We start from the raw sequence: 21667 nt of genomic DNA, 5'->3' as shown, positions 1-21667 counted from the left end.
ACAATTTCAGCATGTTTAACGCCAATGCTGACACCACACTTGATAATCTCTCAAAGGGTGTTACCTGTTTGTTCAACGGTGGTATTGATAATACAAAACAAAATGGAACCTACTCGACGACGGTGCAGACAGAACAGCAAAGGCTCGCGCAGTTTGAACACTTTCGGCTACAGGAAGAACAGTGAAGTCGTTCGCATTGCGAACAAGATGTTCGGCATGGCGCGCTCTTCTGACATACGCAGCACACTGATGGAGGTAGCCCTGAAAACAAAAAAAAAATGTTTATTTTTCCTTTTTAAACACACAGTAAATAGTTGATTAATTCAACTTCTACATGGCTTGTCCTTATTAAGGACACAAATGAGCTGGAATCACCTTAGAACTTTTGTGCCCCATGTTTGGGATTTTTCACTATAAAATACAAAACTAAACGTTTATTTTTGAGTTTACTTGTGGGCATTCGTGTTGCATGTGGGATAAAACCTCACATTAAGGCACAAAGGGGAGACAGAATTGGGCTTTGGATTGGATGTACCTTTATTTGTCTGGCAGTGGAGAAATTTACATTTCACAGCAGCAAAGTTATGAAAGGAAACTTCAAAAAAATAAGATACTTCAAACGTCAGTTGAAAAAAAATAGGTTTTGCCCTTTTTTCGTGTCAGACCGCTAATTTAATGACAATTGCAACACACACTGTTCGACTCATACTAAACTCACCTGGTGTCCTAATTGCTTTGGTCAGTCTTCCATCAATGCCGATTAAAGTCTGTCCTCTTAAAAGAGACTGACTGTTTTTCACAATTTCTTGTCCAAGAGCACGAGAGTCGCTGCTCTTATCCTCGCCGGACCACACTTTGTCCACTACTGCCTTGGCTCCATTAAAAAGTAAATTCTTTGTCTTTTCTGTGAAAAGAAAAGACGTGATATGAACCGCAAACACCGCTAGGTCGGGTATTAACTACTTTCCTTGTCGCTAGGGGGGGGGTGACTTCAATACTATACTACTCGCCTTTTTATTGAGCTCCAAACATACCAACAAGTCGCATATGACCGCATTTTTTTCCTTGTGTAAAAAGACGGCTAAGACATCGGCGCGCCATTAACTTGGCGAACATTTAAGTTAGCAATTTAGCACAACAACGAAGCTAACTCGACCTCACGTCGAACAACGTTACCGAACACGCACTTACCGTATAATTCTTTCCTGTATTTATTCCCTAACACGCTGGAATGACTCAGCTCATGCTGCCTGACGTGTATTTTATACTGGGACGAGAAGGTTTCCGTGAAAGGATATGCTCGCTTCGGCATATTTGCAGCATTAAAGTCCAAAACTGCCGCCGTAAAGCAGTCCCCGTTCGTTTTGCGGGAAAAACCTTCCGTAGACTAAAACGACCAATCGGAGGCAGGTTTTATTGTCACGTGGATATCTAAAGGCCAATCACAGAGCGGTGTTGTCGATTTTGCTGCACTGTGCTGGATTCAGGTGTGTAATTTACGTGTTCACGCCGAGAATCGAGAGTCAAATTTATTTATTGTACAATATTCTATTTGTGATTGTATTTTATTAATTATAGTACCTATGCTTGTCCCTGACTGTAAAGTGTCATTGAGAGCTTTGAAAGGCGCTTAAAATGTAATGTATTATTATCATCAAATTAAACGACAGGACAGTAGAGCTAAAATCTATGCAAACACATTTACACAAAGTTCTATTTGTCGACACAATGATGTAATACAGAAGTATTCGTACTTATTTACTTCAATTATCGGCCACAAAATAAAAACAAACAAACAGGAAAGCATTTATGTATGGTTTATTAATCATGGTGATACGGAGATCACTTGGAGATAAAAATGCCACAATACGTGCAGCCGTAAAACCTTCTGCGCTGCTGGAAAATGAAGAGAAGGGCAATGCCCTCTAAAACATCTGGATCATGCACTCCCTGGACTTTCCAACACCAACCCACTTGACTGTTAAGGGAGATGAAGTGAGGGGAAGCGGGGAGAGAGAGGGAGAGAGAGTTAGGTGTGAAACTCTTTGGCACCAACTGAAAAGTCAAATCTAAATTGGAAGTGAAAACCTACTGGGAACTCCAATGTGGTTCTCAATGAAGCGGATGTAGTTTTGTGCCTTGACTGGCAGCTCACTCCACTTACGAGCTGCAGATGTGTCTGTCTTCCACCCAGGGAAGGTCTCATATTCAACTTCCACTTGTTGCAAAACATCCATGTTTGCTGGGAATCAAATAAACACAATAAGAATGCAGTACAAACACCCGACCTTTTTAATCCACTCATCTCCAAAAATCACCTGGAAAATGATGAATTATTTTCCCATTGAGTTTGTAAGCAGTTCCTACTTTAATTTCCTCCAACACATCCAGAATGTCAAGTTTTGTCAAAGCTATGCTGCAGGAAGGTTGATGGGAGTTGAAGAAGAATAGAGAATATATTGTGAAATAAAACAAAACAACAAGCTCTCTCCACAGAATGACTTTTTTTTCCTCCAACACTCACGCAGTGAAGCCATTGACCATGTGCGCGTATTTGACAATGACAAGATCCAACCAGCCGCAACGTCGCTTTCTCCCAGTGGTCACACCGATCTCATGACCCCTGGTCTGCAGCAGTTCTCCGACCGCCTACAAAAACAGACAAACAAAAAACAAATATAATATTAAATTTCTCTTTGGCTGGGGTTGTGTTAATATCACATAACTTTATATGTAAATATAGGCCAGACACCACATTAGGGATAATAATAATAATAATAATAATAATAATAATAATAATAATAATAATAATAATTGGATCAAATGGATTGCATTAGCCTTTATTAGTCTTGCAGTGGAGAAATTTACATTTCACAGAAGCAAAGTAATTAAAGTAAGTGGAAAGAAAAGGAAAGAAAGAAGTAGAAAAACAAAATACAGCACCTGGGATTTTTGCAAGACAAGATAAACTAAGTAGTCGTAATAATAAGAAAAATAAACACATAAATAATAATTAAAATAATAATAATACTGTACATTTCATTTATAAGACACTAAGTTTAAATAGTTCACTTTATATGTCCCTTCAGTAAGGAGTAAAGTAGTAATAAGAGTCTGCTAGTCACACAAAATGTATTTACTCCCCCTAAATGTTAACAAATAGTAATAATAATAATAATTTGATTGAATGTATTGGATTAGCCTTTATTAGTCTGGCAGTGGAGACATTTACATTTCACAGCAGTAAAGTAATGAAAGTAAGAGGAAAGGAAAAGAAGAAGTGGAAAAACAAAATACAGTAGCTGCTATAAAGGCAGCCACTCTCGCGGCGCCATCTTGTTTCCATCAACTTGTTTCACTATTACATTTATGTTACATGATCAAATTGAAATTGCTTTGAGTCGTGAAAAATTAAGTAGTAGTAATAACAATAAATAAACAAATAAAATAATAATACATTTCATTCAGAAGATACTGTAGGTTTAAATAGGTCGCCTGATATGTCCCCTCAATAAGTAGTAATATGAGTCTGTTGGTCACACAAAATGTATTCAGAATGTGATCTATGGCCCTAAATTTATCCCTGCCTGTGACCTGCGAGCTGAAGGGTCAGTCAGTCAATTAACACCTCAAATGCCCTCGAGGCCAATCGCCTGAGTCCAAGGTTGAAGGCGAAGTCCGCTCATACAGTTTTTCTATCACAGGATGTCCAATCCCAAACATGACAATGGAAAAATTGTGTCCTGTTACACGTCTTGTAGTCTGTGATGTACTTGAGTGTATTACTGAAGAGATGTCGATTGACAATCTTGATCTCTTGTAGTATCAAGACAGACATCCAGACTCCCGGAAAAGACAATGTGTGCCTCAAAGTCACTTTCCACGTTTTCCAATTCATTTTCAGGTAAGTCTGTGTAGGCTCTCAGTCGTACAGGAGTGGTCGATTGATGAAAAGGTTTCTTCAGCCGTCATCTTGTACTTCTTTGAAGGTGTCGGACGTTTAGCTACTCAGCCGAAGAGCTTCGTCAACGAACTAAAATTTTGCTGGTAACTCTGGCCCTATATATATCCCTAATGGACACAGGTGGCGGTGCCATACCTGTGCTCTGATAGGTCCCTGCTTTAAGGTTGGGGGAGCAGTAGACTACTCCCTGAAGCTAATCTGATTACTGCTTGACGACAGTAAGGTTAAAATTTTAGCTAACACAAATACAGTGAGACCTCGGTTTACGAACCCCTTGGCTTCCGAACTTTTCAGTTTACGAAACGTTACATTTATGAAAATTTTACCTTGGCATACAAACTATTTTTCGGGATACACACGGAGCTGCCACAATGAGTGATGTGTTGTTCGCGAACGAGCCCGTTCTCCTAACAAGAAAATGGTGGCCTCTGTTTTTGTCCTCTATTCCCCGCCCCCAGTCTTCGGTTAAAGCCATGTACGTGATTGGTCAAGAACGCAGCAGTGGGGGATGGGGCTACAGACAGAGAGAGAGAGAGGCCGTTCTCCCCCCAAAAAAATGGCGTCTTCGGTTGAAGCCACGTGATTGGTCAAGAACCCTGCTTTGAGGGGGGGTTAAACATTAAAGAGACAGGCAGAGAGAGAGTGATAAAACACACACACGAAAGGGAGATGACAGAGCTAGATACAAAAAAAAAACAAAAGTGTGAGAGTGTGAGAATAGTGAGAAAATGGATAGAAAACAGTTAAAATATCCCATCAATCAGGCTCCACAAATAACCCGCACAAGTCATCTGTACACTTGATGCAAAAAGCTCTCAACCCAGCTAAACAGATCTCAATTGATGAAGCACTAGATACAATTATCACAGAGAAAGCACCTACAAGGGATCATTCCTCAAGATGGTGAAAGAAGCCTATGTTCCTCATCAAGTGTTTCATGCTGAGGAAATCGGACACTCCATTCCATCTAGCCATTAACGACCATCACAAAGGTAAATAAAATGACTTTATTGTACAGTACAGTATATTTCTTTAATCATAATACTATAGCACATTTATTATACATAAAATAAGGTATATTTTGTGTAGTTTTAAGGCTTCGAAAATTAGAAAGTAGAAAATTATGTTTTATGGGGACGGATTATTCTCATTTTAATGGTTTCCTATGGGAAATTAATTTTCGGGATACACACTTTTCGCCTTACACACTTTGTCTGGGAACCAATTAAGTTCGTAAGCCAAGGTCCCACTGTAGATGGTTTGAAAGGGTGAGTAGAGGAAGCCATTTTTGTAAAACAGCAAAACCCCTTCACTAAATCGCCACGGTGGTTTAAGGTGTAATTTAGACCGTGCTTACAATAGACTCCTTAGATCGTTACCACGCAGGCTTAGCCATGCTAATGAGGTGATACCAGAACTAACATATAACATTAGGGTAATCAGACAGACACAAAAGAAGTAATCAGATTAGCTTCAGGGAGTAGTCTACTGCAACTTCAACCTTAGAGCAGGGACCTATCAGAGGTATGGCACTGCCACCTCTGTCCATTAAGGATATATATAGGATTACCAGCACAACTTTAGTTTGCTGACAAAGCTCTTCGGATGAGGAGTAAAACGTCCTACACCTTGAAAGAACTATAGATGACAGCTGAAGAAAAGTTGTCCTCGATTTTCAGGTCAATTTTTGGATAGCTTCGGCTTTGCACCTGTCAATTGACGCTGCAAGCAATTTGCAAAAGACAATAAGTTAAGTCAATGTCTTACATTGAGTTGTTCAGTGGGGAACGCTCCAATTCCTACTCGGGTGGTGTAGGCCTTTGCGACACCAAACACATCACCAATATTGAGCGGAGGGATACCAAGGCCAGTGCATGCTCCGCCCACAGTGCAGTTTGATGATGTCACAAAGGGATATGTACCTGCAGGGAGTGTTTATCATCATCTTAAAAATTGCAGCAATTGTATTTCTTTCGATGTAAAGATGTTTTTTTTTTAAATCCCACCAAAGTCAATGTCAAGGAGTGCAGCATTGGCCCCTTCAACCAAAATTTTCTTTGGAGATTCATGAAGAGCTTCATACATGTAATAGACTCCATCTCGGACCATGGGGCGCAATCTCTCAGCGTACTCCTGCAGAGTCAAATAAAGCTTAGATTTTGAAAGTGGCCTCAAATATGCCTATTGTGGTTCAACGTGACTACCTGAAGCTTGTTTAGTTGGTCCTCAACGTCGACGGTCAAGGTTGGATACATGGATTGATACTGGCGGACAAGGTTCTTGAATCTGAAGGGGGGTTTATACAAGCCGTAATGAAAATAAGGATATCATAGCAACACAATACAATACAATACAATACAATACAATACAATACAATACAATACAATACAATCCATCCATCCATCCATTTTCCGTACCGCTTATTCCTCATTAGGGTCGCGGGGGGTGCTGAAGCCTATCTCAGCTGTCTTCGGGCACGAGGCAGGGGACACCCTGAATTGGTTGCCAGCCAATTGCAGGGCACACAAAGACGTACAACAATCACTTTCACACTGACACCTAGGAACAATTTGTGGTCAATCCGCCTGCCATGCATGTAATGCAATACAATACAATACAATACAATACAATACAATACAATACAATACAATACAACACAGCACAACACAACACAACACAATACAATACAATACAATACAATACAATACAATACAATACAATACAATACATCCTTATTTAGAATGAGGTTGACGTTATTATTGCCGTACTTGCTAGCGAAGTCTTTCAGGTCACCCAGAAGGTCGCATACACGAAGACCCGTACGAGATGCTTTACTGGAGTATGCAGGTCCAATGCCCTTCTTGGTTGTTCCAATACTAATACGGAAAAGGAAATAATTAAAATACATATTTGAACTGTCCTGTTAGATATCAAGTGATGAAGCGTACTTCTTTCCCTCCTGCGCCTGTCTTTCGCTTTCTTGTAATCCATCGACAACCTGGTGGAAATCAAACACTGAAGGGGGAAGACAGGGTCACAAAAGTACCTCAAAAATAAATAACTAAAAAATAATCATCATCATAGTAATATAATAATACAAATAATAATTACATAAGAATCATTATCATCATAGTAATATAATAATCATAGCAATGTAATACTAATAATAATCATCATAGTAATATCATAATAATATAATAATCATCATCATCATAGTAAGATAATAATATAATAATCATAGTAATAGAATAATACTAATAATAATCATAGTAATATATTAATATAATAATATAATAATATAATCATCATCATCATAGTAATTGGATTGGATTGGATTGGATATGCCTTTATTAGTCTCACAGTGGAGAAATATAACAATAATATAATAATCCTAGCAATATAATAATGATAATAAAATATTCATAGTAATATAATAATATAATAATCATTATCATCATAGTAATACCATTATAATATAATTATAGTAATATAATCATACTAATATGAGAATCCTAGTAATATAATAATAATAATATAATAATTATAGTAATATAATAATAATAGTATAAGAATCATGGTAATGTAATAATCATCATCATCATAGTAATAATGCCATTGTGGGACTAGTAGAGGCTTTCTGATTCTGATTAAAAAAAATACAAATAATAGTAATAATAATAATAATAATAATAATAATACTAATATAATACTACTACTACTACTAATAATAATAATAATCAAGCGCCATACACACCTAGGTGAGCCCGATCCGAGACAATTAGTCTCTTCTCCCAGCCTTTCAACCCTGATGAGAGAGGGTGATTGAGAATTATAATAAGGAATAATTCAACATTTTGCTTTTCCAAAGATCATTGACATTGCAAGAGGTGTTAATATATGCAATATATTAACTACTGAGCCATTAATTTCTGCCGCATGGAAATGTCACATTTTGTTTACTATCAATATAGGTCAGGGGTCGGGAACCTATGGCTCGCGAGCCATATATGGCTCTTTTGATGATTGCATATGGCTCGCCGATAAATATTACATATTATAATACATATTGTGGTTTTTTTCGTCGATCATTTCCCGTTGGGGCTGCAGTTGGTGGAAAGCGCCATTTTGATTGAATGACACTGACCTAGAATGGCCGAAAGCGCCATGTTGATTGGATGATAGTGGCCGTCATGTTGAAACAGGTAAACGCCCAACTAGTGCAATTCAGCGTGAAAGCACCGGAGCATTAGAGGAGAGAAAATGTTCTGATTCTAATTTGCAATGAAACAATACCATCGATGAAACAGTCGAATGTCAGTGACATTTTAACAAGCCCCATGTTAACGTAGTAGATTGCAGATAGCAAGTGTGGAAGCTTATGAGCCGTGTGCAGGCTAGCTAGCAGTAACTTCGCCTCTGGACCGGCAAATTGAATTTCATTCCGATCGTTTTCCTGGATTTTTACCAAACACAAGGAACGGAAAACCATCCATGTTAACGGTGAGTACTATCACAAAGTTATTTTAAATAATACATTCTGATATTTTGTTGAAAAGTGGCCACGCGTGTGCGTGCGCGTGTGTGTGTGCGCGCACGCGAGCATTTGTAGGTGCGCGCGCGCGTGCGTGTGGCTCTCGCTGAAAAACATTTCTAAATATTTTACTTTTATGGCTCTCTTAGTCAAAAAGGTTCCCGACCCCTGATATAGGTGATTAAAAAAAACAACATGATGCACATACAAGTCCAAGATGGTGCCCGATGGCAGCCGTCAGCAAGTGCTCTAAAGCCTTTTAGTTGTTGTTTTCTTTTGTCACCTTGTGTTGTTGTGCGTCGTGTGGAACGGATACGGTTAATTTTTCAGCATTATTGGCCACGACATTCATCAAGGAGGAGACGACTGCTGAGCGGTTGCGCCTTTTCGACAGCACGAATATGCCAGCACCGTTTTTGATTGGCAGGAGTGTCAGTGACATCTAACTGTCATCGCTGGACAGATTTAGCTTTTTTTGTGCCTGTAATGGCCAGCATTTTTACAGCCCCGCTTTGTTCAGCGAAAAGATTGGTGATGTTGGACAGTCTGTGGCTGGATGGATGCATGGCTTGAGGAACCCGCGATGAGAAGGAGCATTAGCGCAGACTGCCGATGCGTATGTGAAGGTGTCGTGGCTTGGAATTGAAGCAGATTTATGTGCGACAGAAGATGTGAAACAATCTCTTTTTCGTCAATGCATGCTCCAGCTTCGTGTTTGCGTTCAACATGTAGCAGACGTGCACGTTTCACCATGCCATCCCTCATCCAGTGGTGAAAAGGACGCTTTGATCTTCTTCATCTAGAACTGCCTCACACAATAAAGAGGGTGCTGAAAGTGCTTAAATTTGAAGGACTGTGTTTTTTGTGTTCTGTGAAATTATTTACTGTTTTTTTGTTGTTGTTTGACTTCAAGAGTGGCTGCCTTTACAGCAGCTCCTGTATTTTGTTTTTCTACTTCTTCCTTTCCTTTACTCTTTCTTTCATTAATTTACTGTTGTGAAATGTAAATTTCTACACTGAGAGTCTAATAAAGGCTAATCCAATCCAATGCTGCAAACGACAAAAAATAAAGTGTTGAATTCTCGTTTTCTACTAATAATGCGAAATTATCTTTGTAAAGACAAAAGTGAAGATTTACGAAATCCTACCTTTCTTCTCATTTTTGTCCCCCTCCTCAAACAGGCCAGGCAAATGTATGACTACGCCGTTACCTACAAGTTCAGAGAGAATATATCAAAAGAGTTGACAACAAGGACGTTAGTGGTGAGGTTTATTTGAGTCAAATTGCGTCCGTTGTGGTTTTTACCAATGAGTGAGATGCTTTTGGGGTTGATGATTCCACTGGGGAGAAGATGGAAGTCATACTCTTTACCATCCACCACGACTGTGTGACCTGCATTGTTGCCTCCCTGGAAATCAAAAAAAGCTGTAAAATGAAGATACCATAACAAGGGAATGTGTGATGTTCTTATGATACTTTCATTTGAACCCTGTGTGGAAAAAAGGCAATCAGGGATTGGTCACATTGGTACACTCATATGATATAATATTTTACGATGAACGGCTTAACCGATTTTGTTTTTTGTTGTTGTTTTGAGTTCAAGATGGCGCCGCGAGAGTGGCTGCCTTTACAGTAGGTCCTATATTTTGTTTTTCTACTTCCTCCTTTCCTTTCCTCATTCTTTCATCACTTTGCTGTTGTGAAGTGTAAATTTCTCCACTGCGAGACTAATAAAGGCTAAATCAATCCAATCTAATGGCCTTCCGGTACTCAGTTTGCCTATTCTTCCCTCCCAGTGCTTGCACCAGTTTTCTCTGAGTCCTCCAGGTTCCTTCCACATTCCAAAAACATGAGGTTAGGTTCCCTGAATTCTAAATTAATAAAGTGTCACAGTGAGTGTGAATAGTTGCTTATCTCCAGTCCAGGATGTTGTTTGCCTCTCTGTCAGCTGGGATGTGGTGCACCTCACTCACGAGAAGACATAAAAAATGGTTGGGATTTCTTTTCTTTTATTATTATAAAAGATATATTTTATCAATTGTGCTGTGGTTGTTCATCACCTTTTTTCATCATTCTATATCCACTGTAAAGACCAGTAGCGGGCTGTGGATGTCATCGCTAGGCCTTCAGTAGTGCTACGTCTGAATCAATCCAGACAGTAAAAAGTCTGGTGTGATTTACTACAAGTCCGCTAGAGGGCACCATTAGCCAGGAAACAACAGACTGATCATTTTTAATAATGTCCATTTTTTTTTTCATAAAAAGTCCATCTTGAAAATGGCTTTGACAGTAAATCTCCAACCAAATCAATTTCGTATCCTCTCAGCCATTGTGGGTTGACAAAACTGCTCTTAAATCAACACAATATATTTGCTTATGGAGCTACCGTTATAGTGTGCTAGCTCTGGCCAGTATGCTCTTTTCTTGAAAAGTATGTCTTGAAAATGGCTTTAACAGTAAGTCTCCAACCAAATCCATTTCTTCCCCTCCTTCAGTCATTGTGGGTTGACAAAACTGCAATTAAATCAGTTATGCAGCTCTTGACTGATACCGTGTGCTAGCTCCGGCCAGTATGCTCTTGTCACAAGCGGCTTGTGATCCGAGCAGTTTTCGCAAACTGCAATTGGCTAGTCACTAGCCAATCAAAGATTGAGAATACTCTGACGTTGACCAGCACCTTCAAGAAGCCGTTGGTACCCCGTAGGATTATAGTAACAGTGTGATCGACACATATGATGCGACAGTGCCTGCAGAACTGATTGTGAAGACGTCCATGTTGATTTCTGACACTGGTAACAAATGATGCCTGAAATGTGATTGGTTAAATGCTTAAATACGAAAACATACATCTGGAAGCAACGCAACAGGGGAAAAGTAATGAAAGGAAGCTGAAAGACAATTTCGAATTATTTAATAAGAATTCATGGACAAAATATAATTAACATCAGTCCGTAATTCATATATTTTTAGGCCAGCAGAGAAGGCTTTGCAGGTCTTGACGGTCCGCCATTAGGTAAACAACATTAAGATGACAATCCATAGTCTTTTCCACTTCAGAGACAGTCTGCACACTCTATTTTAACACCCCTGGCTCAGAATCTGGTGTTGAGGCCATGACTGCCCCGTCCTGGCCTTCTCACATATCAAGCCACTTTGAGAATGTGACTTGCTCGAGAGTCCACTGGTTGTGTAAGACCGGGATAATGATAATACTAATACTAATACTAATACTAATACTAATACTAATACTAATACTAATAATACGCTAAGCTCTCAGTCGTACAGGAGTGGTCCATCGATGAAAAGGTTTCTTCAACCGTCATCTGTACTTCTTTGTACGTCATTTTGTACTTATTTCAGATGACGGCTGAAGAAACCTTTTCAGCAATAATAATAATAATAATAATAATAATAATAATAATAATTAATTTTATTACTAAGGGATCTTGCTTGTGTTGTAATTTTGTCAATTTATGTTTTCCCCACATTTTTTTTTTCCAATCATTTGAAATAATGTACGGCGTACTACAACTTTTTTGGGGATTTTTTTTAAATTGGGAACTGATCTTACAATGACCATTTTGGCTCAAATCCAGTTGGTCTGAACTTCTGGTAGCCAACAACAATACTGTCACCGATCGCAACTATTGTCATGGCAAAAATCGCATTATCAGTGTAAATTTATCTCCTGTTCTTATTTATAATTTTATCTGTGGTGTTATTTGTGTCCCTGTTTTGTGATTGTAAAGTGTCCTTGAGAGCTTTAAAATGTATTATTATTATTATTATTATATATATATATATATATATATATATATATATATATATATATATATATATATATATATATATATATATATATATATATATATGCGTACGGTCGGATTGATTAAAAGCATGACAAGCGCATGCGCGGTAACCTGCATTTCTGCATGTGTTAGCGTTTTTTTAATCATAATCAAGAAATTACGGCGGACTACAACTTTTATACGGGGATTTTAATCGTTTATAAAGGGAGCTTTCCGACGAGGTTGACAAGTATTTATTAACAGTAATGAAAAAAAGTTGGCACCTCGTCCAGAACTGGGTTTAATGTATGTTTTGTGACCAATGTCACGAGTCGTCTGAACGCTGAAGCCGATTTATTAGGATCGTAAATGGCCGCACACACATTAAAGTATCAAAGCAGGCTGATAAGTATTTTTCTCGTTGACATTCAAAATTTAGAAATAAAGGAAAAAAAATCATTCAAACGCTACCGGTCGTCTATTCTAATACCGGTTAGTTCGACACGATGACAATTACTGTACCTGACATCTACAGACAACGTCCGCTTCAGTGGCTAGCAAGTCGACTACTTTTCCTTTGCCCTCGTCGCCCCACTGCGAACCCAAAACCACGGTCACTTTGTTGCCCACGTCGTTACGCGGTCGCTTCAGTCCAGCGCCGACGGGCTGGTTGGTGTTTTTATGGTCCTTGGCCGACCAACTGTGCGACATGACCGAGGCTTCGGTCCCAGGGAGTCTCAAGAGGACTAACCGTCTCGAAGAGCGAGCATTGCCATATCTGTAAGGCTGATGATGTCATAGACGGGCGTAATGGTCGTCCACAAAGCTCAATCGTATAATGTTCACACAATAAAGAAAACACACACACATCAATCGGCAATGTACTTTTATTAAAACAGATTAAGTGTTAAAAGGTACAATTAAGTATTTTTAAGTGATTTATACGATACACGCTTTCAATATTTCCTGCTTCTTTTAATATATTTTTTTATATTACCATCTCAAAATAAAATATTAAACACACAACTTTTACATGGCACACAAAAACATAGAAAGTATCGTCCATTTTTTTTACCCCAATAGGTAACAGTCAAATATAATTTACATAAAGGGGCAAGTTTACTTCCAAAAAGGCTGTGAAAGTCAGTTTATGTTGAGTTGAATAATGGACTTGGTCTAGAAAACAATCTGGAATGTCAGAAAAATAGAAATACTTAATATACTGGAGTCTTGCTAGTTTTCATCTGTGCTGACATCATTTTTTTCTTTTTCCTCTTGATCTCCTCTTTTTGGAATCTAGTAAAGGAGGGAAATAAGAGTGAATAAGTACACTGTAATGTATAAAAGCAATTCCCATTATTAATCACGAGAATCGCTTAAAAATATTTTTAAATTGAAGTAGTAAGCTGTAATGCAGATGAATTATCGAAATAAGAGATTTATAGGAAGCACATGAGAATGTCATTAGTAGATTAAAGACAACCCCAGGTGCAGAATTAAGGAATGGACGGGAAAATATGGATGACATAAGAGTGAAGGTTGCCATGGCAAAAATCATTCACAAGACAGACTGAAACGAGGTGGGGGGGGGGGGGGGGGATGACTTGAATTATAGATTTTTTTTTAACTTTCTTGTTGGTGTTGAATGAATTAAACAACTTCAAGACAATATATATTTTTTTTTGTTAATTTGGTTGTTAAACACTTGTTAGACTTTTCAATGACCGCATCATTGAAAGAGAAGTGTTAAAAGCTGGACAACACAGACAAATGGAATCCAGATCCCAGTTAGACCAAACAAATGGTGTTATTTGCCACAAAAATATTTGGACGGTGACTGACTTTATTTGGATGATGTTCCTGCTTACACTTTGCCATCCTATCGCTTGACCTACCTTACTGCAACACACAGCCCTTTTTAGGTTTAGTGTGTCCTTTCCCACTGTTACCTTGTGTTTTAGAGAGTAAGAACGGGGGGAAAAAAGAGCATTCAAACAAACGTGTGCATTGGCAAACAAGCATTAAGACTTCAAATCCAAATCTGCATGCGTTGTCTTTAATTAAAAGAGGCACAGATTGGAAAAATTCTCACAATGACGTACTAAAATCATGTAGAAAGCAAAGTGGAATAAAAAAACAAATATTTCAAGACATTTGACAAAGCTAGCATTCCAAAATGTTTTATTTAATGGAGATACTTTACCTGGATTCTTCTTTTTGTTGCGCTTAAAGAAGCTCGGCTGTTTCTTAGGTTCGGGGTTTGCCGAGGTTGTTATATCTTCAGACGCTGACGGCGCATCTTCAGATTCAACCCCAACTTGGCTGTCACACCCCAAAATGCTTTCGATATCAATCTTGTTGCATTTGGGGTCCGCGTGCGTGTAGCTCAGGACCACGTCCTGCCCGGGTGATTTCACAGCGCATAAATCGAGACCTGCCGCTTGTCCTACAGAGTCTTGTAGATAAATTTTATTTGTAGTTTGACTGTATTCTTCTGTCTCTGGATCACGTTCACCAGTCGCAGCGTTTTCGGCAAGTTGAACCTTCGCACTAAGGTCTGCCGGTTCCTTGGGTGTTAATTTGTCAGGGGGTGGGCTTGAAGCTTCATCTGACACAGTCTCAATCAAATCGGAGTCTGATAACGTGGACGGACTAAGCGCACTGGTTTCAGGTGAATCGACAGGGAGACCATCTGGAAAGTGACACGGCTCAGGTTCCACCACAAGGTTACTTTGGGGTACTGTTAAGGTACGCTCTTCTGGAGCAATCGAAACTGATTTCCCTGGAGTCTGTTGGGGTAAGGCTACCCCTTGCGCCGCATCCTGAAGCGTCGAAGGAGTCTCTTCCGGTGAGATGATGAAGCCGTTCACCTCGCGGATGCTGGCTCGGTGAGCTTGTGTTGGAACTGTGGTGGGAACGGAAACGGTGGAGGCCACTTCTGCGGATTTTTCGCCTGCAGAATTCACATTTGACCCTAAATGGGGAAATGTCAACAGTATTACTCAAAGCGTTAAGAGCATGACTAAGGGGGGCGGGGGGGGCATCACAAAACTCAAATGGGACTCAGCGTACAGACCTCCGCCAAGTTTGAAGTGCTAAAAGTAAAGAAGTACATCCGTCTGTGAAGCAGGCTGGATGGGACTGTAAATTTACAGTATTTAGGAATGTGACCCAAAGGGGCAATTACCGCATTTTCTGCACTATAAGGTGCGCCGAATAGAAAAGATTTGACCATATGCCCCATAATCCGGTGCGCCTTATGGATAGAAAATGTTTTAAAAGACAACCGACACCATTTTTTTGTTTCCTAACTAACATCAGAAAAACGTTTTATAGCATCTAAAATACCCAAAACACGTAGGCTGATATTTTTAGTCAAATGCAAAACACCAATAAAAATGACTTAAAGTGTCCAAAATCTGCAAAAAATGAACCTGGAAGTGGCCGTTTTCATATGGTCCTGCCCCCATGTTCGTGGGGGCGGGAGAATATGCTTTGTGAATATGCTTTCTTGTTACTCATCCAGTTATGAATATGATTCAAATAGTTCTGAAGAAGAAAGCATACATGTTTGCAATCGATTAAAGAATTTATTCCATGTCATTTTGAGGCATCAGGGGTGGGAAATGTCGCACCCAAAAACGGCAGAACATGGCGACAAAGCCGTGTAAGGAATTAATCAGCCCGTTTCCATGGAGCTTTGTCGCCCTCTTCTGTCTCTTTTTGGTCCTACATGACGTTTTCAGACCGAAGTACAGCAAAATGCATTGACGTGATGGAAGGACTGCTACAATGTGTCCTTTTTTCGGTCAGGGGCGTTCCTTCAGTGACGCAACGTACGGACTTGTCACCAACTCAAAAACAAGACTTCCGGAATATTCAGCGCGAGTCTTAAAACATAAAATATAGCTATATGCCGTGGAATATATGTAAAATACGCTCAGTAGAAGTCATTTGAAGCCATTATGGACACAACTTGTCCGTAGGCGTCGGTTGTCCTTTAAAATATGTCATTCATTGAAGGTGCCCCTTTAAATTATTTAATGTTTTTAATTATGTCAGTCATTGAAAGTGCGCTTTATATTATATATAATAATATACCTATATAATAATAATAATAACATAATAATACCTTATTCACTGCCAGACGTGCAAAAATGTGACTACTCCAGTGCAAGGGTTTTTGTCATTGTCACTTGAATTCCAGGACCCACAGAATATTGCATTTTAGGACAACATAAACATTCAATGCAGTGTAAGAAAACTTAGACTCTCTTCTTTCATCAGGAAACAAGAGTTAATTCCTAAATTATACGGGTCTGGAGTTATGAGTTTGAAATGAGAGTGGCTGTCAAAAATATAATGCAATACATGCATATAGGTTTAAATAGCACTTCTTAAGTCGTTACCACATAGTCATGCTGATGAAGTGATACCAGGGAGAATGGGGCAATCGGGGCCAGTCATAGACTATAAACAGTCAGGACAAAATAATTAATCAATCTAGCTTCAGAGTATAGTCCTCTGCTCCACCCTCAACCTTTGAGCAGGGACCTATCAAAGCAGAAGCCCTATCTATTTATAGGGCCAGAGCTACCAGTACATTTTAATTCGCTGACGAAGCTTTTTGGATGAGAAGCGAAACGTCAGACACCTTCAAAGAAGTACAAATGACGGCTGAAGAAACCTTTTCAAAGCACTAACAAAAGCTGAAGCTGGAACAAAGCGCTAACATGGAAAAAAAGGAAATGCTGCCCCCTTGTGGAAGGCAAAAACATTGCCTGAGGCAATCCAATCGGATTTTTGACGAATGTGTTGACAAAAAAAGACGGGGTCCACTGTAACAACTATACTTCTCGGCGGAGGTAATGAGTGAGGATGCACAGAAATCAATTTCCCAAGCGCGTACACAAAAAAAAAGCTAATTCAGGCAAGAAGGACATGAAAGGGCACAAACAGAGGCAAATAAAAAACAACAAAAACAACAAGCCTGTACGGCACGCAGTTAAAAGACAACCGACACCATTTTTTTGTTTCCTAACTGACATCAGAAAAACGTTTTATATCATCTAAAATACCCAAAACACGCAGGATGATATATTTATTCAAATGCAAAACACCAATGAGTTAAAGTGTCCCAAAATTACTTCAAAATGACCTCGGAGATGGCGACTTTCAGAAGGTCCCACCCCCTCGTTCGTGACGTCACGCCAAGACGTCTTGCCTTGCTCGAGAATCAAAACAATGGCTTCAGATTCAGAGAAGATGCTTTCTTGTTACTCATCCAGTTATGAATATGATTCAAATAGTTCTGAAGAGGAAAGCATACATGTTTGCAATCTATTAAAGGAGTCCTTCCATATCAATTCGAGCCGTCAGGACTCCAATGTAGCGTCCCAGAAAATGCACAAGATGGCGCCCAAGCTCCGTTGGAAATGGGCTGATTTGTCTGCTGGGAATTTGTGTCAAATAGTATCAAATAGTAGTCTTGGTGCAACTCACGATTCACCATCGCGTTATGTGTTTTTCTTCTAATTTCGCCATCAACACGAAGTTTTCAGACCAAACAAAGTATCCAAAATGCATTGTGTGTCGCTTTCTTCCAGAAGTTCCAGACGTGACGTCACGTCAGGCATCGTCATCAACTCGAAAACAAGACGTCCTGAATATTCAGCGTGAGTTTTAAAGCGTAAAATATAGCTACATGCGGTGGAATCTTTGTAAAATACGCTCATAGTCGAAGTCATTTGAAGTGATTTTACAAATTATGGACACAACTTGTCCGGAGGCGTCGGTTGTCCTTTAAATGACTCAGGAACGGAGCTCGAACTGCGGATTGGCGGCCGCAGTCTCTTATCCTTACCAGGTGGGCAGGTATCCCTACTCTTTTCACTACGAGGGAGGTTTTCCGAATCGCACCTTGGCCTGGTCTTTCTTAGGGTAAAACCCTTCCTGATGTCTGCGAGCAGGTGGTCGATTATGCAGCCGTCGTCCTGCGGCACATAGCCTTTCTTGACTGGTGAGAAACAGCGATTTAAAAAAAATACAGTCAGGTTAATAATTTTAAAATCATACCACAGATTGGTTGAGTGGAACGCGCAGAGACAACTCACTTATTTTTCCATTCTCTCCCTTCTGTCTCTTGGATTCTTCCTCTGCCAGCTGCTTCTTTCTCTTCTCAGCTTTGGCTGCCTGCTCTTTCCTCGTCTTATTGTCCTACATTTGTGAAAGGGAGCTATCACTCACGCAGAGTACACGCCGCACACAGTAGTCATTTCTACTTAGGCAGCAACACAACAAAACATTTCTTCTCACACTGTAAAAACGACACCAGTATTATCCCCGACCTTCAGCGCCTTGATGAAGAGTTCCCGGAAAGTCTTGATTGTTCCAAAGAGTTCTTCCAGTGACAGTTTATTGGCATCTTCACAAAAGTAGACGGCGAGTTCACTCCTCTTCTTGTCAATGTCCGCAAATTTTTCAGTCAAAGCTCGACAGGCTTCCAGGTTTTCCTGTAGCGGAGAAATGAGCCTTTTGTCAGAATGTGACACTCGCTCGCAAAAGATTCACAGTTTAGTTTAATCAGCTCTTTTATTATTTATTGTTTTATTTATGGGTTTTATTGTTCTGGTGTTTCGTTGTTCTTTTAATTGTAAAGTGTCCTTGAGTGCTTTGAAAGGAACTTGTAAATTAAATGTATTATTATTATGATTAAAGGACAACCGACGTCACTTTTTTGTTTCCTAACTGACATCAGAAAAACATTTTATAGCATCTAAAATACCTAAAACACGCAGGCTGATATTTTTTTTTATTATCAGGCTGGATGGGACTGTAAATTTACAGTATTTAGGAATGTGACCGAAAGGGGTTATTACCGCATTTTCTGCACTATAAGGTGCGCCGAATAGAAAAGATTTGACCATGTGCCCCATAATCCGGTGCGCCTTGTGGATAGAAAATGTTTTAAAAGACAACCGACACCATTTTTTTGTTTCCTAACTGACATCAGAAAAACGTTTTATAGCATTTAAAATACCTAAAACACGCAGGCTGATATTTTTAGTCAAATGCAAAACACCAATAAAAATGACTTAAAGTGTCTAAAAAGTACTTCAATTTGAAACCGGAAGTGGCCAGTTTCAGAAGGTCCCGCCCCCATGTTCATGGAGTCACGGCAAGACGTCTTGCCTTGCTCGAGAATCAAAACAATGGCTTCAGATTCGGAGAAGATGCTTTCTTGTTACTCATCCAGTTATGAATATGATTCAAATAGTTCTGAAGAGGAAAGTATAAATGTTTGCAATCGATTAAAGAAGGTTATCTGGGTCGTTTTGATTGCCCATGACTGATGTGTAGGTCACGGAAAATGCAGAAGATGGCGGCAGAGCTCCGTTGGAAATAGTGTTGTTTTGCAGTTTGGAATTTTTTTCAACAAATATTGATGAGTTGTCTCGGTGTAACAATACGATTCACCTTTGCGTTATTTATGTGTTTACCTTCTTAAGTTCGCCATGAATACGGATCAACACGAAGTTTTCAGACCAAACAAAGTACCGCAAAATGCATTGAGGTGATGCAAGGTATGTCCTTTCTCAGTCAGGGGCGTTCCTTCAGTGACGTAGGGTGAGGACTCGTCACCAACTCAAAAACAAGACTTCCGGAATATTCAGCACGAGTCTTAAAACGTAAAATATAACTACAGTAAAGTCTCGTTATATCGATATTCAAGGGAGTCCGAAAAAATATCGATATAACCGGGACTATCGATATATCCGACCCTGTTTGCATGTAATTTTCTCCGTGCGTGCATAGAAATAGTATCGATATAACCGGGACTATCGATATATCCGATATCAATATAACGAGACTTTACTGTATATGCGGTGGAATCTTTGTAAAATACGCTCAGTAGAAGTCATTTGAAGCCATTTTACAAATTATGGACACAACTTGTCCGAAGACGTCGGTTGTCCTTTAAAACATGTCAAAATTCATGCTGTAGTCTATCTAGTTTTCTTGTTGATATTCTTAGCATTATTTCGAGGACAATCAAACACTTGTCGGTACCGGAATTTTCCTACTAAGATGTCCTCCAAGCACTTAAAGGATAACTGACACCATTTTTTTGTTCCCTAACTGACATCAGAAAAATGTTTTATAGAATCTAAAATATCCAAAACACGCAGGCTGATGTTTTTAGCCAAATGCAAAACACCAATAAAAATGACTTAGTGTCCCAAAACTATTTCAAAATGACCCCGGAAATGCTGAGTTTCAGAAGGTCTCGCCCCCTTTTTCATGACGTCACACCAGGACGGTTATCCTTGAAGACATGCCGTCTTTTATTGGAGATATTTTTTCCTTTTTTTTTTAATAAGCACCTAAAGTGTCATTCCAAGCTGGATGTAGTTATGAAAAGAGAATAAGCAATGATCTTACCTCAAGAATGTTGGCATATTGCTCTATTACTTCTTCAACAGAGTTGGAGACTTTTTTTGATGCTTCATTTAATCGTTTAAGTAAAGCGTTGGCTTCGGATTGGACAGAATCCAGATTCACTCTGTGATGTGAAGAACATTGTTTTTTTAATAAAATAAAATTTCACAAATTTGTGTGTGTGCATGCAAGAATGTAGAGAAGCTGTACCCTGCAGCCTTTTGGCAGATTTCAATGTCGTCTGGAAGTGCCAACAGTTCCGGGTGGTTTTCTTCCGCTTCCTAAAAAAAAAAAAAAAAAATCAACAAAAAAAATCAATAATAATTATCAATAAATAATCACACAAATAAATACATGTGTATTAATAAATAAATATGTGAAAATATATAAAACAAATAAATCAGCAAACAAACAAATACATAAATAAACACAACTACATAAGTAAATACAGTAGTCTCATTATATCGATATTCTCGGGAGTCGGAAAAAATATCGATATAACCGGACTATCGATATATCCGATCCTGCGCCATGTAAATTTTCTCCTTGCGTTCATAGAAATAGTATCGTAATAAGCAGTACTATCGATATAACCGATATCGATATAACGAGACTTTACTGTAAATAAGCCCATAAATACATATGTAAATATATAAAAGAAATAAGCACACAAAAACAACCAAATAAATAACAAATAAATAAGCACAAATAAATAAATATGTAAAAGAAATAAGCACACAAATAAACAACCAACCAAATAAATAAATAAGCAAAAATAAATAAGTGCAATAAACATGCAAATACAGTAAATAAAAATATAAAACACACAAATAAATAAGTACACACAAATACATAAATACATAAGCACGCAAATAAATACACAAGTGCATTAATGAATAAATATGGAAATAAATACACCTAAAACAGATATCATAAGAACAAAT

General features: G+C 38.8%; 3 protein-coding genes across 9 annotated transcripts in view; all 3 read right to left on the bottom strand.

Annotated features, from left to right (window-relative positions):
* Positions 1-1369, bottom strand: part of siva1 (SIVA1, apoptosis-inducing factor) — a 39458-nt gene extending 38089 nt beyond the window's left edge. For 3 of the 4 annotated variants that reach the window (XM_089005213.1, XM_089005212.1, XM_089005214.1), the window contains exons 1-3: positions 1192-1369; positions 719-904; positions 114-261 (exon numbers count right to left, since the gene is read on the bottom strand). In XM_089005213.1, the coding sequence (XP_088861339.1) occupies positions 114-261; positions 719-904; positions 1192-1312 (455 nt within the window). In that variant the 5' untranslated portion in view covers positions 1313-1369. Of the gene's footprint in view, positions 262-718; positions 905-1191 lie in introns of all 4 variants that reach the window. The other variant, XR_016116097.1, reaches the window with a different exon arrangement.
* Positions 1370-1801: 432 nt separating this feature from the next.
* adss1 (adenylosuccinate synthase 1) lies at positions 1802-13063 on the bottom strand. Its single transcript, XM_089004068.1, has 13 exons — positions 12807-13063; positions 9802-9904; positions 9644-9706; positions 7719-7769; positions 6913-6979; positions 6733-6840; positions 6169-6250; positions 5971-6097; positions 5732-5886; positions 2525-2649; positions 2319-2416; positions 2093-2242; positions 1802-1978 (listed from the first exon to the last, which is right to left on the bottom strand). Exons 1-13 carry the CDS (start codon positions 12993-12995, stop codon positions 1926-1928), a joined length of 1371 nt encoding a protein of 456 aa, XP_088860194.1. The 5' UTR covers positions 12996-13063; the 3' UTR covers positions 1802-1925.
* A 90-nt stretch (positions 13064-13153) lies between these two features.
* Positions 13154-21667, bottom strand: part of inf2 (inverted formin 2) — a 29266-nt gene continuing 20752 nt past the window's right edge. The window contains exons 16-23 of one of the 4 annotated variants that reach the window (XM_089004065.1): positions 20934-21004; positions 20727-20847; positions 18632-18796; positions 18398-18500; positions 18148-18300; positions 14488-15258; positions 14180-14233; positions 13154-13580 (exon numbers count right to left, since the gene is read on the bottom strand). In XM_089004065.1, the coding sequence (XP_088860191.1) occupies positions 14181-14233; positions 14488-15258; positions 18148-18300; positions 18398-18500; positions 18632-18796; positions 20727-20847; positions 20934-21004 (1437 nt within the window). In that variant the 3' untranslated portion in view covers positions 13154-13580; position 14180. Of the gene's footprint in view, positions 14234-14487; positions 15259-18147; positions 18301-18397; positions 18501-18631; positions 18797-20726; positions 20848-20933; positions 21005-21667 lie in introns of those variants that run through there. The other 3 variants (XM_089004064.1, XM_089004066.1, XM_089004067.1) reach the window with 3 other exon arrangements.

Source organism: Hippocampus bargibanti, linkage group LG09 (assembly GCF_051943395.1).
Source record: "Hippocampus bargibanti isolate YZ-2025 linkage group LG09, ASM5194339v1, whole genome shotgun sequence".
Lineage (NCBI taxonomy): Eukaryota > Metazoa > Chordata > Actinopteri > Syngnathiformes > Syngnathidae > Hippocampus > Hippocampus bargibanti.
The sequence above is the reverse complement of the archived record's forward strand: the minus strand, read 5'-3'. Positions and strand labels throughout refer to the sequence as shown.